Here is a 25,704-nt window from a genome sequence, read left to right as displayed (position 1 = left end):
GGAAGATAAAGTTGTCAGTAAGAGAGGATAAGAACTTGGTGGATCTGTTACTTTTGCCTGAGAGAGATTCCCAACAAATGTCTGGATAGTTGAAATCTCCCATGACCAATAAGTCATATTTCTTTTGAGAACTTGGCCATCTGATGCATAAAGAGTTCATCCATATCTTCAGTTTGCCATGGTGGTCTGTAGTAAATGCCTAAAATGATGTCCTTACCATTGCTCTATCCCTGTATTCTTACCCAGTTTCCACAGAGCTCCCAGTCTCTGAAAGCTTCTTAGGCGGGCTTTGCACACTACGACATCGCAGGTGCGATGTCGGTGGGGTCAAATTGAAAGTGACGCCCATCTGGCATCGCATGCGACATCGCAGTGTGTAAAGCCTAGATGATACGATTAACGAGTGCAAAAGCGTCGTAATCGTATCATCGGTGCAGCGTCAGCGTAATCCATAATTACGCTGACGCGACGGTCCGATGTTGTTCCTTGCTCCTGCGGCAGCACACATCGCTGTGTGTGAAGTCGCAGGAGCGAGGAACATCTCCTACCGGCGTCACAGCGGCTTCCGTAGGATATGCGGAAGGAAGGAGGTGGGCGGGATGTTTACATCCTGCTCATCTCCACCCCTCCGCTCCTATTGGCCGCCTGCCGTGTGACGTCGCAGTGACGCCGCACGACCCGCCCCCTTAATAAGGAGGCGGGTCGCCAGCCAGAGCGACGGACGCAGGGCAGGTGAGTACATGTGAAGCCGGCGTAGCGATAATTTTTGCTACGCCAGCTTTCACAAGATATTGTATCTGCGACGGGGGCGGGGACTTGCGCTCGGCATCGCAGCATCGGCTTGCGATGTCGTAGTGTGCAAAGCCCGCCTTACTCTCTGGATATATCCCACCAAGTTTCAGTGAAGCCAATGTCATCATATTCCTAGACCTGCATTAGTAGCTCCAATTCTCCTTGGTTGATGCCCATGCGCTGTGCATTTGTATAGAAACATTTTAGTTTGTGATCGATTTTATCTTTCTCCAATATTTTTATTATTGTGTGTTTGGCTCTCTGACGTGCGTGACAAAACAACCTCACGTGAGCCCCAGGAACGTGAGCGCTGGCACTACTAGAATGGCGCTGGCACAGGTGGTGGATATAGACTTTTTTACTTTAATTGGCGGAAATGTGGAATGAGAAGCAGTTTTCCTAATAGTGGACAACTCCTTTAAGGGAAGGGGAAAAGGTGAACTGTCATCACAACATATTGTGAATAGTTAATACTGTGTAATCTATTGTTACCTTTCATTGCAAAACAACATTTAAAGCACCACTCCAATGTTTTTTTTTTCATTTTTTGTATTGCACCACTGAAGTGGTGCTTTAAGTCTCAAGGCCGCTTTACACACAACAACATCGCTAACGAGATGTCGTTGGGGTCACGGAATTCGTGACGCACATCCGGCCTTGTTAGCAACGTCGTTGCGTGTGAAACGTACGAACGACCGCTAACAATCAAAATCAAAAATACTCACCTGATCGTTGATCGTTTACACATTCCTTTCCTCAATATCATTGCTCTTCTGGGACGCAGGATGTTCGTCGTTCCTGAGGCAGCACACATCGCTACGTGTGACACCCCAGGAACGACTAACAAAACCATACCTGCGTCCTCTGGAAATGAGGTGGGCGTGACTTTCCTGCAGCTGCTCTCTGCCCCCCCGCTTCAATTGGACGGCTGCCGTGTGACGTCGCTGTGATGCCGCACGAACCGCCCCCTTAGAAAAGAGGCAGTTTGCCGGCCACAGCGACGTCGCTAGGAAGGTAAGTATAGTTGACGGGTGCTAGCGGTATTGTGCGCCACGGGCAGCGATTTGCCCGTGACGCACAAACGACGGGGGCGGGTGCTTTCACGAGCGACATAAAGCGGCCTTAAGCACCCTGACCCCTTTTTCACACTCCTCCTCCGGCAGCTTATTCTTCTATCACCGCCACTCCTGTTCCTCAACCGTTATTTGTGACTTGTCAGCAGCTCCAATGTTTCCTGGAGCGCACCCGGTGTCACAAATCCATACAACTCTATAAGAGCCTTGTTCTGGATGCATTATGGCTCTCTTAGAAATGTTCTGAGAATTTGTGATGTAATTTCTGACTTCCAGAAAGTCAGCAGTTACAGTCATTAGATGGTACTGCGGGACCGGAGCAGCGTCGAAAAAGAATGAAAATGCCAGAGGTGAGTATAAGACATAGTGGGCAAAGGGCTTACATTTAAAGCACCACTCTAGCACTGAAAGAGAAAAACAAATCTTGACTGGTGCTTTAAAACATTTAAGTATCAAACATTTTAAAACATTTAAAACAATTTAACAAAAAGCTGATGTAAACAATAGTTTTTTTGATTAGATACGTATATATCCTTTAACAAGTCTACCTACAGATTTCTAGTCCGAGGTATCAAGATCATTAATTCTTTGTCTGTGTACACATGCGGCCAGCAAGGATTATGACATTCCAAAATCAGGTGACTTCATAGCTAAAATTTGAATTATTGGGATTTAAAGCGAACCTGTCACAAAAAAACCCAGACCAATCTGCTGGCACCATGTTAAAGAGCAGGGGCGGCTGAGTAGATTGATATATAGGTTTGTGAGAAAAGATTCAGTATAACTTGTGTTTGTCATTTAAATTTCTGCTCTTTCAGGGATTTTTAGTCCAGTGGGCAGTCCTATCAGATAAGACCTCCCACTGGACCAACACACCTGAAAAAACCCAGATGTTCTCATGATCAAAGCACATGTTATACTCCATATTGCCTTAGAAAGCTATATCTCAATCTACACCTCTAATTTTGCTCTATAACCTGGTGCCTTTAGATTGGACTGCATTTTCATGGTGACGGATTCCCTATAAAGCAGGATGCTACTAAAGCTTAGTACAAAGAGAAAATATATTTTGGTTGTATCAGTTTTCCTTAGTGTACAAATAAACCAAAGCCCACAATTCTAGTGCTCCATGCAATTTTCAAAGAAATCCTTTTATAATTATGTTCTCCAGGCTTTAAAATAAATAAAATAATCTCAAATATGTTTAAACTATTTTTTACTGTTTTTATCCTATAGATTAAGAATTATGATTCACTGGATTGTGATTTCATTCTAGGAATTATTTTCTCGAATGGGGAAAATTGGAAACTGCAGCGGCGCCTTTGCTTACAGATTCTGCGCAGCCTCGGCTTCGGCAAGAAGGATCTGGAGGGGAGAGTCAAAGTAGAAGCTAATCAACTGGTGGAAATATTTAGTTCTCAGAAAGGTAAGTGTGACGCCCTGACAAAATCAGGGTGTCACAGATGACTGCACCCCTCTTCCAGGTGCAGGATTCCCTCCTCCTTGACCCTCCAACACAAACCCCACATCCAGGTACACAACATCAGCCAGCAAAGCCTAGTCACCCCCCATGACAATAGGGACACACCAGTGGGCGGGGCCAAGCGGATGGTGATGCCCACCTAGGGGTCTTGACTCCTGAGGTCTGATGGGAGGGGCCAGAGTCAGTTCAGTGGGAGAGAGAGAGTTGTACAGAGAAGGAGAAAGTGAGAGGAGTGTAAAGTGACAGGGTAGTCAGAGGTTGGAGTCCCTGGACTACCGGACGACTGACTAGGTGGCAGTCGGCACACAGGGCCACAGGCGATGGAGATCCGGTCGCGGAAGACCTTAAGTGGACCGGGGCAGGTTTGTAGCCCGCCAGTATCGACAGCGGGAATCTGGTCCAGAGGCCATGCACGACAGGGTACCTGGACCCTAGAGCAAGGACAGCTTCACGCACCTTACTAATTGACCAGCCGGGGACAAGATTTCAGGTCTTGTCCCACAGGAGGCCCAGATAGAGTGAGACGGAAGCCCAACGAGGGGGATAGGGCTCCGCAATTGCCTGCTAAGATCCCACGGGTCAGTTCTCGCGGGCCACAGCTCCCAACACAGTATCACGTGGAGTGGACTTCCCCGTTTCAAGCGGAGTAGTCAAAAATTAAGGACACAAACACTAAGTGCAGGAGGAAGGGACCCCTGTTTGCTGTACCAGGGTGTGGGACCCGAACACACCTGCCAGAGGTCACCGGTCACTGGCAATTTGGTTTACCATCTGGACTCTGTGTGAATTCATTCAGGAACTTTGAGTACACCAATACCACCCGGTCCAACCCTGCATATTGCGCTCCGCAGTACCATCCCACCTGTATCTGGGCCCCGGGACAACACCTCCCCTACCCGTGGAGGGGATAACATCCAGCTGCCCCACTCCATCGGTCCCGGGCATTACCTCAGCCGCAGCAGCGGTGTCACCAACAATCACCGCACACCACGGGTGGCGTCACTGACAAAACCTTCCTTGTGTATATATAAACCCCCTTTTTCAGTTGTGGGCGACGGACGGGTGTTCAGACCCGGATCCGGCTCCTCCCTCAAGCCACCACCACGACCCCGGATCCGAGCGTCTCGAGCAGCCCCCCTGTCGTGGTCTGTCCCCCGCCCGCAACATAATTCATTGGATATTTTTCTAGTGTATGCATAGACTTGACTAATGATTGTAAATTACTTTTTGACATGTGAAATGCATGAATGTCACTTTGGGCAGAAGAGTAATTAGTGGTTTCAATCTGATCCCAACAATTTTCATCTAAAAAATTGCTGTCAAATGCAACCAACATTTTTTTTTTTTAATCAAATCAATTTTTTAATTGATAATTTCAAAGAGTAATGTACAAGTGCATCACAATAAATTAGAATATCATCAAAAAGTTAATTTATTTCAGTAATTCAATACAAAAAGGGAAATGTATATGTGCAGCCCCGGCGCAGACCGGGGTGCTGGGATCCGGGGTGGTCGTGGCTCGAGGGGTCTGGACCTGGGCTCGGCACTCACTCCGATCCTTGAAAGGGGATTATGTACAGGGGAGAAGTTTGTGACGCCACCTGCGGGTTGTGGTAATGGGAGTACCGCCACTGCTGGAAGGAGTACCGGGGCAGATGGTGTGGAGCAGCAAGGTGTCAGACCCACCGCAGGTAGGGAAGGCCGCGGCCTCTGGGGTTTTGGTGGGATACTTGGGGGCGCAGGGTGCAGGGAGGGGACCAGAGTACTCACTGTGTGTGGTTAGTCGTGGTGCTGGATGAGGATTATAAAGTAGACACTCACACTGAAGATAAACTAAAGTATCTGTGCATCACAGTCACTATGGGGAGCCCGTCCAGTTGTCCGCTCCCACAGGTGTCACTTGGTAATCCGGAGCCGCCTCCATGCACAATTTAGTTCTCTGTTGTGGCCCCTTGGCTTGAAGCTGTTAGGGCCCCGCTCACTATATTTAGTGTAGCTGTGTTCTTGATGGCTGGCACTTGGGATTTTAGTGGGCCGCATTACTGGAAAACCCTATCCCCCGCAGTGTGCTGTTGCCTTCAATCTCTGAGCTCTTAGGGAAGTTCATAAAGATACTCTCCCTCCCAGGTTAATTTTCAGGAGGTTGAATCGGCTCCTGACCTAGGGTCCTGTACCCTGTCGTGCTTGGTACTGGTCAGTTCTTTTGGGTTTCTCATGCCGACAGTCCGTCGCACCCTTTTCCAATGTCACTGCCACCGGTCCTCGAATCCTCTGGTCCCGGACCACCGTCTGCGATCCAACCTTAGTCTAGCTCCCCGGGAGCTACCACTCCAACTCCTCACTCTTTGATGGCTGCCACTGAACTGCCTACTTCCTCCCTTCCACCAGTCTGCCTGACCCCTAGATGGGTGGCCTTACTCCACTTAACCAACCCACTGGTCTGTCTGACAGGTCATGATGTGAGGTATGGTTGGGATTTGTGGTGCTGATGGTAGTGACACCGGTTTCTTAGGAACCTGGAACTGTGGGGGGGTAGGCTCTGCACCCTGGGTGATAGGATTGCACTACCCTGTGGCACCCTGATATACTCAGGGGTGTCACACATATATTATATAGAGTCATTCGAAACAGAGTTATCTATTTCAAGTGTTGATTTTTGTTAATGTTGATGATTATGGATAAAGGCCCCGTCACACGCGATGATATATCGTGCGATCGTACCCGGCCCCGTCGTTTGTGTGTCACGGGCAATTTGTTGCCCGTAGCGCACAAAGTTCTTAACCCCCGTCACACGTACTTACCTCCCTAACGACGTCGCTGTGGGCGGCGAACATCCTCTTCCTGAAGGGGAAGTGACGTTCTGCGTCACAGCGACGTCACACAGCGGCCATCCAATAGAAGCAGAAGGGCGGAGATGAGCGGGACGTATCATCCCACCCACCTCCTTCCTTACGCATTGCCGGCGGCCGCAGGTAAGCTGCAGGTCGTCGTTCCCGAGGTGTCACACGTAGCGATGTGTGCTGCCTCGGAAACGACGAACAACCTGCGTCCTCTACAATCAACGATATTTTAAAAAGTAACGACGTGTCAACAATGGACGATAAGATGAGTATTTTCCATTGTTAACGGTCGTTCCTTGCTGTCACATGCAACGACGTCGCTAACGATGCCGGATGTGCGTCACGAAATCCGTGACCCCGGCGATATATCGCTAGATCCGTCGTTGTGTGTGATACCGCCTTTTCAGCCACTGAAAACCCAAAAGTCATTATCTCAGAACATTAGAATAATTACCCCAAAATACCTGCAAAGGCTTCCTAAGTGTTTAAAATGGTCCCTTAGTCTAGTTTAGTAGGCTACAAAATCATGGGGAAGACTACTGATTTGACAGATAGGTAGTCATTGACACACTCCACAAGGAGGGTTAGCCACAAAAGGCCATTGCTAAAGAAGATGGCTGTTCATAGAGTGCTGTATCCAAGCATATTAATGGAAAGTTGAGTGGAAGGAAAAAGGGTGGTAGAAATAGGTGCACAAGCAACCGGGATAATCACAGCCTTGATAAGAAAAGGCCATTCAAAAATGTGGGGGAGATTCACAAGGAGTGGTCTGTTGTTGGAATCAGTGCTTCAAGATCTACCATACACAGCTGCATCCAGGACATTGGCTGCAACTGTCGCATTCCTTGTGTGAAGCCACTCATGACCAATAGACAACGCCAGAAGCGTGTTACCTGGAACAAGGAGAAAAAGACAGGACTGTTGCTCAGTGGTCCAAGGTGTTGTTTTCAGATGAAAGTAAATTGTGCATCTCATTTGGATTCAAGGTCCCAGAGTCTGGAGGAAGAGTGGAGAGGCCACAAACCAAGATGCTTGAGGTCTAGTATGAAGTTTCCACAATCAGTGATGGTTTGGGAGTATATGTCATCTGCTGGTGTATGTCCACTGTGTTTTATCAAGAGCAAAGTCAGCGCACCCGCTTAACAGGAAATTTCAAGCACTTCATGCTTCCCTCTGCTGACAAGCTTTTTGGAAATGGAAATCTAATTTACCAGCAGGACTTGGGACCTGTCCACACTGCCAAAAATACAAATACCTGGTTTAATAACCACAGTATCACTGTGCTTGATTGGCCATCAAACTTGCCTGACCTAAACCCCATATAGAATCTATGGGGTATTGTCAAGAGGAAGATGAGAGACACCAGACCCAACAATGCAGATGAGCTGCTATCAAAGCAACCTGGGCTTCCATAATACCGCAGCAGTGCCACACACTGATCGCCTCCATGCCATGCCGCAATTGTGATGCCCTGGCCTATCAGGTCATCACAGGGTATTGTGCAATGTGCCCTTCTGTGCAATATCCACCTCCTCCTTGGTTGTGGATCCCCAACCAATGGTGTTGCCAACAGCAGCTAATTAAAACCCTAGGAACACTCTGCACCACACACCAGACTCACCAGTGGACGGCCTGAGTGGAATAGGGTCGCCCACGTGGGGGGTTGGTTAAGGGGGGGGGGGGGTCAGGAGTGTCAGGAGCAGTTCAGTCGAGTGAGAGACAGGAAGGGAAAGGAGGTCAGGAGCTGGGCTCCTTGGAAGTACTAAGTAGCAGACGGTGGTCTGGGCCTGGTAGAAGCTGGACCCCCGGTCGCAGGGGATAATGACAAAGGGCACGCTATTGTCGAGGAGGACAGCCGGCGGCCTTGTACCATCACGGGCCGGGACCAGGGCATGACGGGGTACGTGGACCCTAGGTCAGGGAGTAGCTTCAGGCAACCTGACAATTTACCCGACGAGAATGGAGCCTTCAAGATCTGTTCTCCACCCGCTCCAGAATCGGGGTAATAGCGCAATGAGGGGGATAGGACTTTCCACTAAAACAGTCCAGGAAATGCCAAGCGTGAACCCTGAGAGCAAGCTCCCTCAAATAGCCAGACTGGGGATCGGGACCCGACTAGTTTCAGGCTATTCGGGCCAACTAAGAAGAGTACAGTGTGCTAAGGGAGAGATCAAAGATCATCAGGCAACACCAGCGGGAACGGGACCCGAACGTGCTACCCCGAGCGGCAGCGGTGTTAAGAACTTTGGTTTGCCAAGTTGTCGGTGTCAGATTTCTTTGGACTGAGTGAGTAAATAAGTGACCCTTACATCCCCAACTGCACGTCCCCGTCACCATCACAGAGTCCCGGGGCATCCCCACTACCCGTGGAGGGGTTAAACACCTAGCTGCCCACTCCATCGCCACTGGGTACTCCCAGTTGCAGCGGTGGTACTTCACCCTTACCACACACCACGGGTGGCATCACAAACTTTAACCAAACCGCTCCATGTAAATATTCCCCCTTTTATTTGAGTTCGGAGACCCCTCGAGCCACCGCGGATCCGGATCCGAGCAGCCCGGCTGCTGATGCGGGGGCGGCACACATTGATGTAGTAATTCATGCCAAAGGAGCTCTGACCAAGTATTGAGCACATTTACTGTACATATATGCCGGCTCGTGCCAGCAGCCGGCGCTGCTCGAATCCGGATCCGTAGTGTGGGTTCGAGGGATTCAACCGGACCCGGGGGTTGCGCGGATACTTCAACTAAAAGGGGACGTATTTGTACGGGGGTTGTAGTAAACTGCCTGTGATGCCACCCACGGTGTGTGGTGAGATGTGGCACCACCGCTGCTGTTGTGGGACACCCGGGGTGATGGGATGGCAGCTGGTTGTTAACCCCTCCGTGGCTAGGGATGGTCGCCCCGGGACCCGGTGACTTGGTGCACGGGACGGTGATGGCAGGGGTCGGCGCGCCTGGTCAGACCAGGGAGTCTCTGCTTACTCACGGTGAAAGAAACCAGACAAGTCCAATGGTTAACCAAGGTGATGGTGGCCGGCCGCCGCGGCCAGGTGTACTCTGGTCCCCAACCCGGGCTGGTGGTGCGTGTCCCTTTCCTCTGCACTGTGTTGTGATGTGGTGGACTTCCCGGTGTGGAATGCGGGAATCCGCTCCAGGTACTATTGTCAGGAGCCGTGCCCGCTGACGCTGACCTGTGGGATCTACAGGCTCTGACGGATGCCCCATCCCTCTCTGTGGGTGGTTGTCTCTTTTCGGGACTTAGGTTGGGACAGGACCTGTAATCCTGCCCTCAATCAGTTAATTAGCTGGGCCGTTGGTGCCGGTCATGGCTTCAGGGTCCGAGTACCCCCTCTGTGCCCGGTTTCCGGTCGGGTCTCCGGTGTCGGTACCGGCGGGCTCCTACCCTGCCCCGATCCACCTCGGATCTGCCGAGCCGTCTTCCCGTCTCCTGCTAGACACGGGGCCACCGTCTGCCACCTAGCCAATGTGTCTGGGCTCCGACCCTGACACCTGTCAGCTTCTCCTCCTGAGCTCCACACTGAGCCTCAGACTTCACTTAACTCCAAACTGAACTAAACTGAAACTTAACTGACTGTTTTCCCACCCCGGGCTCTCTAGACCCCTAGGTGGGCGTTCTCCATCCATCTGGTCCCGCCCACTGGTGTGCCTGTCTTTCCCTGGGGGAGGTGACTAGGGTTTCTGGTCGGCTGTGTGTAACCCTGTGGGGGAAGGTGTTATGCAGGGGCCTACGTGTGACTACCTGGTTTTGCCAGGGCGTCACACATACTTTTCAGTAGGCCAACATTTCTGAGTTTAAAATCATTGTTTCAGTTGGCCTTATATAATATTTTAATTTTCTGAGATAATGACCTTTGGGTTTTCATTGGCTGTAAGCCATAATCATTAACATTATCAGAAATAAACACTTGAAATAGAGCACTCTGTTTGCAATGGCTCTATATAATATATGAGTTTCCCTTTTTGTATTGAATTACTGAAATAAATTAACTTTTTGATGATACTGTAATTTATTGAGATTCACTTGTACATGAAAATGACGATGACGTCCTTTAGAGTTACTCGTCACCGGGCTGGTGTCGATTTAGGTTTTCACAGCGGCCAGGCCTGGTCCGTGACCCCGGCGGTGTCAATAAATGGGGGAATGATGAGGATGGGGTAGTAGTTATTCGTGACGCCACCTGTGGTGTACGGCCAGGTATTAGCCGCCTGTCACAATACTGGTGGTAATAGCTGGAGTCCAATAGCGGGAAACTGGGAGAACGCTGCAAGCGGCAAGTACACTGACAAGAGGGAAGTCTGGGACTTGTAGTTCCACAGTAGGTGCAGACGATAATCAGGTTGCTGACAGGCATGTGGAATACAGAATAGGAAGAAGGAACGATCCGGAAAGAGACGGTTCCAGCAAGAGAACTGCAAGTGTCGTGGGCGGAAGAGGGGACGCTGCGCTCTCCCACTGCTCGGGTCCGGCTGCCGCTGCTGCTGCGGCCTGCTGCTGCTCGGTGGCTTGAGCGATCGGCCGGATCCCGGGGACTCGAGCGGCGCTCCTCACCCGTGAGTGAAAGGGGATTGTTTTTTGGGATTGTTTATTGTCCGTGACGCCACCCACGGTTGTGGTGATTGTGTGGACACCACCGCTGCTCTATATGGGGATCCCGGGAGCGGTGACAGGGAGCAGCAAAGTTGTTGGTTCTCCCCTCCGTGGGTAGGGGGTGGTTGTCCCGGGGCCCAGTGATGGGGTGGAGGATGAGGGATGGCGGGCCGGTGCAGGGCTTGGTGGGGTGCAGGGACGCGGGGGCAGCGCTGTGCCTCACGGCACTGTGGTACTCACTCAGCCTGAGACGGGGACACAGTTCTCGGTAAAACACACGGCTGGAAAGACGGTTCCCACGGACGGCTGCTGTTGCTTTTCCCCGGTAGTTGACGGTGACGGTCCCTTTTCCTGCACCTAAGTCTATGTTGGTAGCGATGGGTTCCCACCGGTAACCTGCTCCCCGGCTTGGATATGTGCCGGAGGAGCCCCTCTTTGCCCGCAGGCGCTGGCCCTGAGAAACTGGTGCCTTGGCGGTGGCGGTGTCTCTCTCTAACGGTTGGACTGTTGCCTTCAATCGGGACTTGGTTGTTGGGAGACCCAGAGGTCCCCTTCACTGACGGATTTGGCAAATTCACGGCGACTCCTAGCCTTGCCGGGATCCGAAAGGCCCCTGCCAATGGTGCTGGCTGCTCTTCGTATACCGCTCCGGTACCGCCGGGCCACCACCCGTCCACGGTCCTTTCGGCAACCTCCAAGCAGCCTCTCCTGCAGACGGTCACCGCTGTCTGCTAACCTTGCTGTCTCAGTCCGGGCACACACCCGGACCAACTTCAGGCTTCCTACTGTCACTTTCTCTTCCACCTTAACTCCTCTCACTTGCTCCTCTACCACTTCACTCTTACTTCACACTAAACTCATCTGTTCACTCCTTCACTTCCCTAGCTTAACTGCCTGGTTTTCCCGCCTCCAGGGCTGTGAACTCCTCGGTGGGCGGAGCCAACCGCCTGGCCCACCCCCTGGTGTGGACATCAGCCCCTGGAGGAAGGCAACAAGGATTTTTGTGTAGCTTTGGTGTACCTATCCGGGGTGTAGGGTGTGGTGGTGTCATGACCTGTGACCCCTGGCTTGCCCAGGGCGTCACACAAGCAGGAGCTTTACACAATACTCAAGCAATGAGTGTTTAACCAGGCTGGATATTAAAGACAAACCGGTAGCGAGGGAGGAGCTTATTGGAAGCATGCTCCACCATCTTGGCTGAGGGCAAAGTTAAGGGCGGGGTAACTAAACAGTAGGTAACCAGGGCATTACTGACACCGCTGCTGCGAGAGGTCTTCTCTGGGGCAGATGATAATGCAGCTCAGATGGTATAGCTCTCCACAGCCAGAGTTCAGGCCTCAGGGAGGATGTGGGGAATAGTAGTCCACTCTATTAAAGGAGCGCAGGGTTGGAGGCAATGAATAGAGGGAGTGACACAGGGGTTGCAGTGAAAGTTCTTTACTCACTGATATGTCGCTGCCCTTGGACGGCCGGTCCCCGCTGTCATGGGCTCCAGCCGATCTCTGATAGTTCGGAGGACAGAACCGGTGGGTTTCACTGTGAGTTCTTCCTTCCTGCGCTGGGTTATGTGAGTCCCTGCGGCTTGAAGCTACGCTGGGACCCGAGCCTTTGGATTGGCTCTGTTCCTTTCCCGTATAGCAGGCAGCACGAGTCCGTAGTTGGTGCCGTACTTTTTGGTCATGACCCCTGGCTCTATAAACTGCTGTGCACCGGGCACTTAGTGTGGGCCAGAAGACTTGAAATCCTCTGCCTGGCGGATTGTGCTGGCGGGAGGTGCAGTGCCCACCAGCCTAGGGCTCCGCACCCTGTTTTCTGTGTGCCCGGTATACTGTAGCTCTCTCCTCAGCAACTGTATCCTCCACATCTGTAACGTTCAGTCCAAAGGTGGATCCACGGGACCGTGCACTGGACTCCCCCAGAGAGACAACCAGAAGCGAGCCCCTGTACAGGGACTAATACCAACAACCCAACCAGTAATATTGATTAGGTACGAAGTGAAAGCATATACATATATTTTTTTATAAAAGTAGAAACTTTATTGATATTAATTCCAAAAACAATTAAAAACAGGAAAACCCACAGAGCAGAACACATGATCCCAGGATGACATCTGAAAATTAATCACAAATAATGTCAAATAAATATTACAGTGTATTTTTCTCCACAGGGAAAATATCAAGATCTTATTCCTATACAACTGCAATTAACCCCATCCATAGTACACCATAGATTTTTATCATTTGCCTAAGCAGGCTTTTTTTGCCGTTTCCCTATTGGTATCAAGAAACCAGAACTTATAATTCATATGGCAATTAAAGTCAATATAGACATTAGTGGTTTCAGTACCAGCAGAGTAACGACAATAGCCTCCTATACAAATCCCCTCGCTGCAGAGGTAAAGTCATATAACATATAAGATACCCTAGGCTATAGTTGTTTTAAATACTAATGATTAATTAATACAGTACCCATAGGGAAATCTACATAGACTACTGACTCACATATCGCTGCAGCTAGTGGAAACCAATGGGGGTAATGGAATTATATTTACCTAGTGGGAAGTTACGGATCACCTGGCCATGTGCTCCACCACCCCTGATGCCGTTTCGCCTCGCTTCTTCAAAAGGGGCGTGTCAGGGTGGGGAGATTTCCGGGTTTATAAGCTAAATGAGCAGCCAATGATGGCAGCGGATTGAACGTGCCTCCAATCCGCCCCCATCACGTGACATCGGCATCAGCGGCGCATGGGATAATCCCCGCCTACCCCCACATAATGGAACTTCCGGGATTGCGCACGTTGGACCGCAGCGTGGGACGATTCAGGTCACGTGATGTGCGTACCAGGAAGTTCGAGGAGCTGGGACCAGCGCATGCGCACTACCAAGGGGCTGGATATTAGTACATCAATCAGGGGTAGTACATTACAGAACGCCCAATACAATACTTTGCAGCCTTGCAACATCCAAAATGGAACAATAGAATATATTACATATATACAAAACGTATTTTAGCAATAAGTTTATAACTCATTTCTATTTTATCATTCCTATATATATATATATATATATATATATATATATATATATATATATATATATATATATATAGGCAAAACTGGTAGATGAAAAATCGGGCCATGCAGAGATTAATAAAAAAACACAGCAAATTACTATTTACCACCAAATACATTTTAACATCAACCATAAGTTACATGTTACTGCGTTAATATACCAATCTCTGCATGAGCTCCATTAATATTCCAATATTCATTATGGGACAAAAAACACACAAATTTGCACATAGATAACATTAATAGCATTAATAGCATATAAAGATCCAGATCTTCCTTTATTTTTCACTTTTTCATGTATCATCATCGCAAACCGCAGCTCAGCTCTTATTAATTGTAGAGCGTAAATGCAGGCTCATTAGCACATATACTCCCATCATTGAATACAGTCTTTGACCGCTCATGTAGGACTAGAACAACAAAAAACATTAAAATCAAATTACCCGACTAAAACCATAACCACCCATAAAAATACTCTCTTTTTGACAATATAAGGTCTCAGTTTACCGGATATTTCCAATTCATTACAAGGCATTACAAGAAAGAACCAAAGCCATTATTTTCATTTAGTCCTTGCGGGACTAAAGATCCCAACCTGTAGATCCATCTACATTCCAATCTGGCCAATGCCTGACTGAGATCGCCTCCCCTTGGTCCAAGACATATTTGGTCGATCATCCGGAACTTCAAACCATTTGGATTACAATTACGGTGTCTTTTGAAATGCCTTGGTATAGTTTTTAATAGAGATGGATCTTCTATTGTACGTGCATTTCTGAGGTCTTTCAGGTGTTCTAAGGTTCTGACTTTAAACTCCCATGTGGTTAGACCGATGTAAATTTTTGCACAAGGGCATTTGGCCTGGTAAATTACTCCACGTGAAGCACAGTTTAGTATTTTCCAAATGCTAAATGTGTGTGTTCCGTCATGATTTTTGAAAAACTTTTGTTTTAACGCAGTTACTGCAGGCCTTGCATAGGCCACACGGATAGAAGCCATTAAGAGAATTTAAAGCTTCTCTACCTCTAGTCTTCTGATGGACCTCATAGTGGCTGTGCACAAGAATATCCCGCAATTTGCGGGAATGTCTTGCCACCATAGATGGTTTAGATGTAATATAGTTTTTCAAGATGGGTCCGTCTGTAAAACATTCCAGTGTTTTTCCAATATAGCCTTTAGACTACTCCACTGTGAATTGTAGGTTGTGATTACCCTTGTTACATCAGACTTTGCTTTTTGTCCTTCTCTAGAGGCAAAGAGGAGATCATTTCTATCTCTATTTTTGGCTCGTTTATATCCATTTCTAACGCTCCTATTACTATAGCCGCGTTCAATAAATCTGCGCGCAATATCCTTGGATTGTTATTCAAAACTTACCTCACTGGAACAAATTATTTTGGCCCTTAAAAATTAGCCAATATGAATCCCACGAATAGTTGAGGGCAAATGAGAAGAAGTAGCATGCAACAAATAATTTATTGCAGTTGATTTACGGAACATAACCGTCTGGATTAAGCCATCGTCCGACACTTCAATTTTCAAGTCAAGAAAATCCAGCCTTCTGTCATATTTGTAAGTCAATTTGATATTCAGATCGTTTTTATTGAGCTTAGTCATGAACTCAATAGGATCCCGTTCTGACCCAGACCATAAAAACCAAATGTCGTCAATGTAGCGCATCCATTCCTGAACTACCAACACTGCTGGTATAATGTCGCCTGAAAAAAGTTGGCGCTCCCAATAACCTAAAAATAAATTGGCATACGAGGGGGCACATGAGGCCCCCATCGCAGTGCCTTGTTGCTGAAAATAAATCCTTTTATTAAAAATAAAAACATTGTGATACAAAACAAACTCCAACAGTGTCATAAGGAGTTCAGAAATGGATGCGTCAACATTGCTGGTCTGCAGGAACCACCTTGTAGCTCGGAGTCCATCAACATGTTTTATTGACGTATATAGGGACTCCACGTCTACTGTCACCATGACCATTTCGCCCTCCACTTGAATGTGGTTAATTCTCCGTAGAGCTGAAGTTGTGTCTTTAATATAAGATGGCAAGGTTGACACTATGGGCTTAAGAAAATGGTCAATGGTGACAGAACAGTTAGCATAAGCTACCGTTACCTGATATTATAGGTCTCCCTGGGGGTCCCTGGGGTCTTTGTGTATTTTCGGGATCAAATACAAAGTTGGCAGGCGTGGCTGGAGCTTCTTGACCAAATCCAGACATTTTTTTTTTTTGAGTAATTCCATCTTCAAAAGCCCTCTCCAATATGGAGACTAATTTGCTCCGATATTGAGCAGACGGTCTGGCAGGTAGTTGTTTATAGCATTTGCCGTTATTTAACAGTTTATAAGCTTGTTTTTCATACAAGTCTGATGGCCAGACAACTAGATTACCGCCTTTGTTGGCTGGTTTAAATAATACATTTTCTAGTTGTCTTAGATCTTTAAGTGCTTCCTTCTCTGCTTTATTTAGATTCTGTTTAGATGCGAATCCATCCAATTGCATCTGCTCAATATCATTGCTAACCAGTTTGGTAAATACCTCAACAGCTGGGCACATACTTAAGGCTGGAAAAGTTTTAGACTTATATAAAAGATGTGTCGGAAACTTACTTGTGGGGCAGGTGTCACTTTCTCTTGCTAGAGATTCCAATGTCTTCAGTGCTTCCCTCTCAACAGATGTGTTAAATATTTCTCCTCCATTAGATTTATGATGTAATCGAGGTAATATCAACTTGCAGGAAAATAGGTGGATATCTTTCACCGCCGTGAATTTATCTATAGGTTGAGAGGGAGAGAAAGTGAGACCTCTATCCAAAACACCCCACTGTACATCAGTTAATTTGTAATCTGACAGATTGATTACCTTATAGTGATCTTGTCCTTTATAAGGTCTACCATCCTTGCTCTTAAAAATATCATGATACTTTAATCCAGCTTTATTTTTGGCTCGAGTTCTGAAGGATATCTCACTTCCTTCATCCATATCACTTGATGAGGCATAACTGTCAGACATTGTTGCATTATTGGATCCAGGTGGATTTTTCTATGCACAAGATTTTTGAGTATTATAGCCCCTTTGCTGCCATTTGAAGACTTTTTTATTCTCATAATCACCCAGATCACGTTGGTATTTCTTTACTTTGGTTTGGCTTTTTCCTGTTCCCATTGTCAATCTCTTTTTCTAATTCTACCATATATTTATTTATCTTATCCAATGATACATCTTTCTTAATGGTTTGCATCAGGGTTTCCAGATCATCATCAATTTTACTTAAAGATATCAGATTGTTTTCAATAATAATCTGGATAAACTCCAATGAGCATATCTCGGCAGCTTTGATCCATCTACTGGTCAATGTTTCACTATTTAACTTGAATGAAGGAAACACCTGTACCCTGAGTCCTCTCGGGATTATTTTCTGAGAATGGTAATTGGTTAAAGATGCTTTATTCCACCATACAAAAACTTGTGAACAAGAAGGGGTATTTATCATGTTTTTTTTTTTTTTTTTTTAAAGTAAAACTACTGTACCACAGTTGTGAAAAAGTATACAGTTTTTATTATTACAAAAAGTTCAAATATCAAAAATCACATGTGATGACAGTTAGTAGTTAGACATACATAGTTAAAATCCAATTAGATGAGACAGAGAGAGAAAAAGGTCCCAGGGAGGGAGACAGACTACCCCTTAACTAAAACTGGTAAGAAAGTAGTATTACTATATCCCGGGGGGGCATATAAGTAACCAAAAGATATCAATAGTATACCCCGTGGGCTAGTGGAGTGATGGAATGTCCATACATTAAACAGTAACCAACAGGATAAGGTCCAGATCAGGGCCTGAATACATCAGTATGTAACACCACCAGAATAATCTCAAAGGAAAAAAAAAAAAAGTCATATAGTGGTGGGTAAAATGGCACCTGAAGGACCTACATGTGGTATGTATAGCACCCAGAAAGGGAGTCTGTCAGCCTCACATGTGGACCCGGTCCTGACACGTGTTTCGCATGTGCTTCAACGGGAGACGTGTCAAGTCCCTCCAACTTGGGTTCCTGAACTCGTGAGCAGAGGGTCCACTACATTAGTGATGGCCACCCTCCAATGTCTCTACCCCAGCCCAGTCCCAGTGAGAGGGCATCTAACTCTGTGTTTTGGTGGATTGTGGTGGTTTTACCGGTGATGACCTGGTGATGAATGCTGCACCCAAGATGAGGGGAAACATCCCTTGTGCTATAACAAAATCCCCCAAACTTCCCCTCCTACTGAAGAAGTTTCATAAATAATAAAAAATGGCTGTATTTTGTATTTTATATTTGGTTCTCTGAACATGAAAGTACATGATGGTCCAGTAGTTCTCTTAGTCCAGGGGCGTCACAATCAGTTCGTCACAGGGTGCTGCACGCTCTTTTCCCTTAGTGCAGTATTCAAATCCCTCATGGTTCCCCAATTTACAGTGCTGCCTCCAACAGCAGATCAAATCCTAGGAACACCCTGCATCACACCCACCAGACACACCAGTAGGCGGCTTAAGCAGAATAGGGTCGCCCACCTAGGTGTCAGGAAGGGAGGGTCAGGAGAGTGTCAGTGAAGTGCAGTGAAGTGAACTAAAGTGAAGTGGAGAGGAGTGAAGTGGAGGAAGCAGGGAGCGGTGGCTCCACTGAGTAGCTGTCTAGTTTGCAGGCGGTGGTCTGGACCTAGAGGAGTCGGACCCCCGGTCGCAGGGGATTGAGGCAAGGAGCCTGGACCTGTTGAGTGAACGGTCGGCAGCCTAGTCCTATCACCAGTCTGGGACTGAAGGCACGGCGGGGTACACAGAACCCTAGGTCGGGGAGAAGCTTCAGGCAACCCGGCAATTAACCTGCGGAGAGCGGAGCCTTTATGGACTGTTCCCACCAGCTCCAGAATCGGGGTACTAGCGCAACGAGGGGGATAGGGCCTTCCACATACGCAGACCACTGAAATCCCAAGCATGAGCCCCGAGAGCAGGCTCCCACACAGGGGAGCAGGGCCCGGAAAGGTCCAGACTAAACTTTGTGCCAGGAGGCAGGTCACGGATCACCAGGCAGCACTGCTGGGGACGGGACCCGGCCGAGCTCCCCTTGAGAGGCAGCGGCACCTAGAGACTTGGTTTACCCGATTGTCAGCGTCTGCTTATTGGCTGAGTGAGTACATGAGTGATCTCCCTGTCACGGCACCCAGTATCATCTTCCAGAGCCCCGGGGCATACCCCTACCCGTGGAGTGTAACGAAACCTTGCTGCCCCATTCCATCACACCGGATACTCCTGACCACGGCAGCGGCGGTACTCCCAATTACCACACACCATGGGTGGCGTCACGAACTATCATCTCCCTGTAAATATCCCCTTTTACTTTAGAGTGTGGCCCCAAGACCCCGGGTCTGGAGACCCTCTAGCCACAAACTGACATTGGTCATGGATCCGAGCGGTTCGATCCGCTGCTGGGGCGGCACATCTTCACAAAAATGTGCAGAGTCAGAAAAAGTCCTTTGAGTGAGGAGAAAAATTATACAAATACAAAGATTAGAGTATGGGCACCAACAAATACATCATACCCTCAATCGGCAGATTATTGGACGGTAAGTCAGTTGTGCACAGCAGGATCCCCAAATCTCCTTTTTTGGTGTAATCCCTTTTTTGAATCATAGTACACAATTAATTATTTAAATAAAATCATAAATAATAGGAGTAGATTGGATCTACATTGAGGATATGAATTTCCTAGCAGTAATATGTATATGAAATATTTCAAAATTAATTGGGTCTTACTCAGGTATTTTACTTGCAGTGCTCAGAATAAATAAGTACACCCTTTGAAATGTAAGATTTTAATCAATATTTAATCAAAAGTTTGTTTGCAGCACACCCTGAGTTATGCGGGGTGACAGACCAGAGACGCCCAAGGAATCCTCTTGGTGGATATCACAAAACAATATAAAAGACAGCACTTTTCAATTGGAGATTAAAAAAAAAAATAAAAAAATCATTAGTCAAAAGATATCCAATCAATGTTTATCAAGGAAGCTTGAAAAAGACTTTACAGGTTGAAACGTTGCTATTGGACATCTTTGTATAGAGTAAAGGCCCCGTTACACGCAACGACGTATCTAACGATATATCGCCGGAGTCACAGATTCCGTGACGCATATCCATCATCGTTAGCGACGTCGTTGCGTGTGACACCAACGAACGGACGTAACGATCAAAAATACTCACCTTATCGTTGATCGTTGACACGTCGTTAATTTTCAAAAAAATCGTTGATTGTTGCAAGACGGAGGTTGTTCGTCGTTCCCGAGGCAGCACACATCGCTATGTGTGACACCTCAGGAACGACGAACTACAGCTTACCTGCGGCCGCCGGCAATGCGGAAGGAAGGATGTTACGGCCGCTCATCTCCGCTCCTCCGCTTCTATTGGGCGGACGCTTAGTGACGCCGCTGTGACGCTGAACGAACCTCCCCCTTAGAAAGGAGGTGGTTCGCCAGCAACAGCGACGTCACTAGGCAGGTAAGTCCGTGGGACGTCTCCTAACGATTTTGTGCGCCACTGGCAGCGATTTGCCCATGATGCACAAACGACGGGGGCGGATGCTTTCACCAGCGATATTGCTAGCGATATCGCTGCGTGTAAAGCCCCCTTTAGAAACATTTTTGGGAATCTCCTTGAAGAGCACTTTCTGTACTATATATTTTTTATACTTAGACAATAAATCACTTTCACAACAATGTGCATCTATCAAGGGCATGGAGATATAATAGCAACTTCCCTTTATATATAGAGCAGTACATCTGTTAATTCATGATACCATCAATGAAATGTAGCTACCCGATACTACCAACTTTCATGCAAAACCACATAAGGACACTGCCGCCATGTTTCACTGTAAGTGTAGTGCCCCTGAGACCCTCAGGGCACTACAGGGAATTGCATCCTCTTTTGGATGCAGGACCTACCCCCTGGGACCTGTAACACCAGGTGGGACTACTAGATCACCTGGTGGAAGGGGGGGCGAGCAGTCTATGAGAGAACAGGAAGCAGTCTATCAGAATGTAGTGAGGAGAGCAGACGTGCCTCTAGCTGGGTCTGTGTAACAGTGACTCAGGGGCCCGGGAGTCAGATTGTCAGCCAGGGCAAACGTGTACCTCTGAGCAGGAGTCAAGACCCCGATGATGGTTCGAGGGAGCCCCACTGGAATCTGGGCACGTACGGGGCACAGGGCCCTTGGTCAAGCACAAGTTTCAAACTGTTTGGCAAATACCTGCACGGTGAGGACACCTTCATGGACTTCATCGAACCAAATAATCCGGGGGCATCAGCAGTAAACTAGGATCGGGGTTCGGACACTTACCTCCCCGCAGGGTCCACTGCCTGCCAAACGGATGGACACTGAGAGTGCTGCGGAAAGAGCAACCTGAGGCACTATCTGGCACTGGCAATACAGGGAACGGAACCAGCCATCCAGGGTCCACAGTGAGTAGAGACTGTTAGAGTTAACCTGGAGTGGTCTCCATCATTATACACCATACATCTCCCAGGCACAGCCCTACCTGCGGAGGGCCTACCATCTCAGCTGCCACTACCACCATCCCTGGGAACACCCAGGTTGAGCGGCGGGGGTTCTCCATTCTTAACCGCAACCCGCAGGTGGCATCACGAACATTAACTCTATTATCCTCTGTAAATACTCCCTTTTTATTAAGCGTCCCCAGACCGGACAATGGCCACCAGAGTGACATTCCCAACTGCAACTGCCCGGGACAGAGTACCCCCTTCCCTGGGTGACACATAAGCACAATAGATTTTTCTACTTTCAAATATCTAAATGAATGGTGCCTACAGCACTGCCTGATTTGCAACAAGATAGCAGGTGATGAGGGACGTGTGTCACTTTACTGAGGTCCTTCTAAAAGGCTACAATATGTTTATAAAGTTAACTGTGGCATCAATAATGCAGAGGCGTATCTTCAGAGGGGCTGGCAGCGCATTTGGCCCAAGTGCAGTGTCAGGGGGGCGCCGTCAGGCCACACTGATGCAGCATCGGCCGAGTTCTGGGGACTGCAGCGCTCATGCCGGCAGCCGCACTTTCCTGATTTGCTGTCTCTTAAATCCACACCTGTACGCAGTTTTCACTGCTGCATGCAGGGTCTAAAGGGGGCTTTACAGCAGCGATATCGCTAGCGATATCGCTGGTGAAAGCACCCGCCCCCGTCGTTTGTGCGTCACGGGCAAATCGTTAGGAGCCGTCACACGGGACTTACCTGCCTAGCGACATCGCTGTGTATAGCGAACCGCCTCCTTTTTAAGGGGGCGGTTCGTGCAGTGTCACAGCGGCGTCACTAAGCGGCCGTCCAATAGAAGCGGAGGGGCGGAGATGAGCAGCACATAACATCCCGCCCACCTCCTTCCTTCCGCATTGCCGGCGGCAGTAGGTAAGCTGCAGTTCGTCGTTCCCGAGGGGTCACACATGGCGATATGTGTTGCCTCGGGAACGATGAACAACCTGCGTCCTCCACAATAAACGATTTTTTAAAAAGGAATGACGTGTCAACGATGGACAATAAGGTGAGTACCGTATTTTTCGGACCATAAGACGCACTTTTTTCCCCCCAAATGTTGGGGGAAAGTGGGGGGTGCGTCTTATGGTCTGAATGTAGGGCTGCACGGAACGAGGGTGCTGCGGTGGAGCGGGTCATCGGGGGCATGAGCAGGCTCCAGCAGCGCCTGCTGTGACCACGTGGACCTGCTCATTTAATATCCACGCCCATCATCCCGCCCATCATCTCTCAGCGCTGACAGGTGGGCGGGATGATGGGCGAGGGATAAACAGCCGTGCCACATGATCACCCCTGGCAACTAAAGCCTGGAGTGATCATGTGCGGCTGTATTCACTGCCCCCCGTGCATCATCATCAGCGCAGGGTGCAGTGGATCAGTACTCACCTGTCACCGTTCCCCTGCAGTACCGCGATCTCCTCCTGGCTGCCGGCGGCCGCTGAGTGGAGCCGTCCCCGTTCCCCTGCAGCACTATGATGTCCTCCTGGCTGCCGGCGGCTGCTGAGTGGAGACTAGCGGTGCGCACAGCGATGAAGTCATCGCTGTGTGCACGTGTCCACATGCAGCCGCCGGCAGCCAGGAGGACATTGCGGTGCTGCAGGGGGAACGGGGACGGCTCCACTCAGCGGCCGCTGGCAGCCAGGAGGAGATCGCGGTACTGCAGGGGAACGGGGACGGCTCCACTCAGCGGCCGCCGGCAGCCAGGAGGAGATTGCGGTACTGCAAGGGGACGGCTCCACTCAGGGGCACTGCCGCTGACACAGATGGGAGGAGTGATGCTGCAGGGAGTGAGGTGAGGTAAGGTGAGTATGAACGTTTATTTTTTTTTATGTGCCACAGGATGCAGGCTGTATACCAGCATGTGGGTATATGAGCAGGATTGGGGTATATTATGAGCAGAATGGGGGAATATTATGAACAGGATGGGGGTATATTATGAGCAAGGATTGGGGTATATTATGAGCAAGGATGGGGGTATATGAGCAGATTGGGGGTATATACTGTATATACAAGGCATGAAGATCATTACCAGGATGGGGTATCTTAGTAGAGAATTTGGGGACATTACCCCCATAACAGTGTGTCATGACTCCATTTTTTGCTTAAAATTTTATTTTCCTATTTTCCTGCTCTAAAACCAGGGTGCGTCTTATGGTCAGGTGCGTCTTATAGTCCGAAAAATATGGTATTTTCCATCATTAACGGTCGTTGCTTGCTGTCACACGCAGCGACGCCGCTAACTATGTCGGATGTGCGTCACGGAATCTGTGACCCCGGCGATATATCGTAAGACACGTCGTTGCGTGTAACGTGGCCTTAAGTTCATCTGTGGGCGGAGCTAGTGACGCACCCCAGGGTTTTGGGGTACTCGGTCCCGGGCTGTATATAACTGGGATGTGTCACTGGGTGGCTGTTCCCCAGTTCCGTGACCCTGGGGGTCGTCTAAAAGGGGAATTTGTACAAGGGAAAAATAAAATGTTTTTCGTGACGCCACTTGCGGTATGCGGCTACATGGGGAAAGTCTCTCACTGCTGGGGCTGATGGTATTGGGCAGCTTAGGTATGATGGTTCTCCACAAGTAGAGATAGGCCCCAGGGGAGGATGATGGTGGTAGTAGTATATTGGTGCAGACGTGTAGGAAGAATTCAGACAACACAGGGGCTGCGGTTTAACTTGTGCTTTACTCACTGATTTGGAGTTGCTGCTACCCGGTTTGTGCTGCTCTTTACCAATCCGGTATTCCCTTTGTTCCAGTGCTGGTGTAGTGAACTGGTGAGCTTTACTTCCATGCACCCTATAGTAGTTGGTGGCTCCCCGTGGCTTGGTTCAGTTTTGGGGTCCCCCTCCTGTTGTCTCCGTCCTGGCCCATACGGTAGGCAGCTTGAACCTCTCTTCGGTCGGACCTCTGTCCCCGTTCACAGGTTCACTCTCTGCTGCTGTGCCCCGGACGCTAATGTCGGTAAGGTCCTTGATGGTCCCCTCACCGGGTAGATTGTTATCAGGTGAGTCTGAAGCATCTTCCTGAATCAGGGTGTGGCGCCCCTGAGGCTCTGGTCGCCACAGGGTACTGCAACTGAGGTAAGGAGCAGTGTCTGGGGTAAGTGACAGGTTGTTTGCCGGTGCTCACACCAGACACATTACACATGCAGTTAGGTACCTTCCCCACAGGGGGGAATGGACTGGGGTGGACAGAGAGTTAGCCATCCAGTAATATGGGACTTGCCGGTCACCAGGACAGCCACTGGGGGATTGGTGCTGTATGGGGTGTCGCGGGCGGAGGAGGGGACGCTGCGCTCACCCACTGCTTGGGTCCGGCTGCTGCTGCTCGGTGGTGGCTCGAGCGGTGGGCCGGATCCCGGGGACTCGAGCGGCGCTCCTCGCCCGTGAGTGAAAAGGGGAATGATTTTGGGGATTTATTGTCCGTGACGCCACCCACGGTTGTGGTGAGGTTGTGACACCACCGCTGCTCTGGACGGGGATCCCAGGAGCGATGACAGGGAGCAGCTTGGATGTTGTTTTGCCCCTCCATGGGTAGGGGGGTTGGTTGTCCTGGGGCCTGGTGAGGGGAGGATGGCAGGTGGATTACGGGACCTGGTGAGGTGCAGGGTCGCGGGGGCAGCGCGGTGCCGCACGGCACAGTGGTACTCACTCAGCCAATGATGAATACAAAGTCTCCGGTAAAACAAACGGCTGGATGGACGGGTCCCACAGACGGCTGCGGTGGTTCTTCTCCCGGTAGGTTGGCGGTGACTGCCTTTCCCTGCATCTGTGTTGTGTTCTCGGTTCTGGTGGCTTCCCACCGGTAACCCGCTCCCCAGCTTGGATGGATGCTGAGGGAGCCCCTTTTGCCTGCAGGCTCTGGCCCTGGGAACTGTAGCCTTGGCGGTGACTGTATTTCCCTTCACGGTTTGAGCTGTTGCCTTCAAATCGGGTCTTGACTGCTGAGAAACCCCGGAGGTTCCCTTCGCTAACGGATTTGACCGGTTTTACGGCGACTCCAAGCCTGGTCAGGGTCCGTAGGCCCTGCCGAATGGTGCTGGCTTCTCTTCGCTCCCCGATCCGGTACCGGCGGGCCACCGCCCGTCCCCGGTCCTTATGGTTCACGTCAATCTGCCTCGCCTGCAGACGGTCACCACCGTCTGCCAACCTTGCTGTATGTGCCCGGGCCACGCACCCGGACACGGTCAGTCTCCTCTACTACCATTTCCCTAACTGATCTGACTTCCTTTTGCCGCCTCCAGGA

The 25,704-nt window shown here is 49.2% G+C and overlaps 1 protein-coding gene across 2 annotated transcripts in view; it reads left to right on the top strand.

Moving 5' to 3' along the window:
* The window catches only part of LOC142296590 (cytochrome P450 2J2-like), a 399,973-nt gene that overhangs the window by 178,281 nt on the left and 195,988 nt on the right, over nucleotides 1–25,704 (top strand). For both annotated transcript variants that reach the window (XR_012751655.1, XM_075340382.1), the window contains one exon: nucleotides 3,142–3,291. Coding sequence is in view for 1 of the 2 variants with exons in the window: in XM_075340382.1 (XP_075196497.1) it covers nucleotides 3,142–3,291 (150 nt within the window). In the remaining variant the exon portion in view is untranslated. The remainder of the gene's footprint in view (nucleotides 1–3,141; nucleotides 3,292–25,704) is intronic.

Source organism: Anomaloglossus baeobatrachus, chromosome 3 (assembly GCF_048569485.1).
Source record: "Anomaloglossus baeobatrachus isolate aAnoBae1 chromosome 3, aAnoBae1.hap1, whole genome shotgun sequence".
NCBI classification, from domain to species: Eukaryota; Metazoa; Chordata; class Amphibia; order Anura; family Aromobatidae; genus Anomaloglossus; species Anomaloglossus baeobatrachus.
The sequence above is the reverse complement of the archived record's forward strand: the minus strand, read 5'-3'. Positions and strand labels throughout refer to the sequence as shown.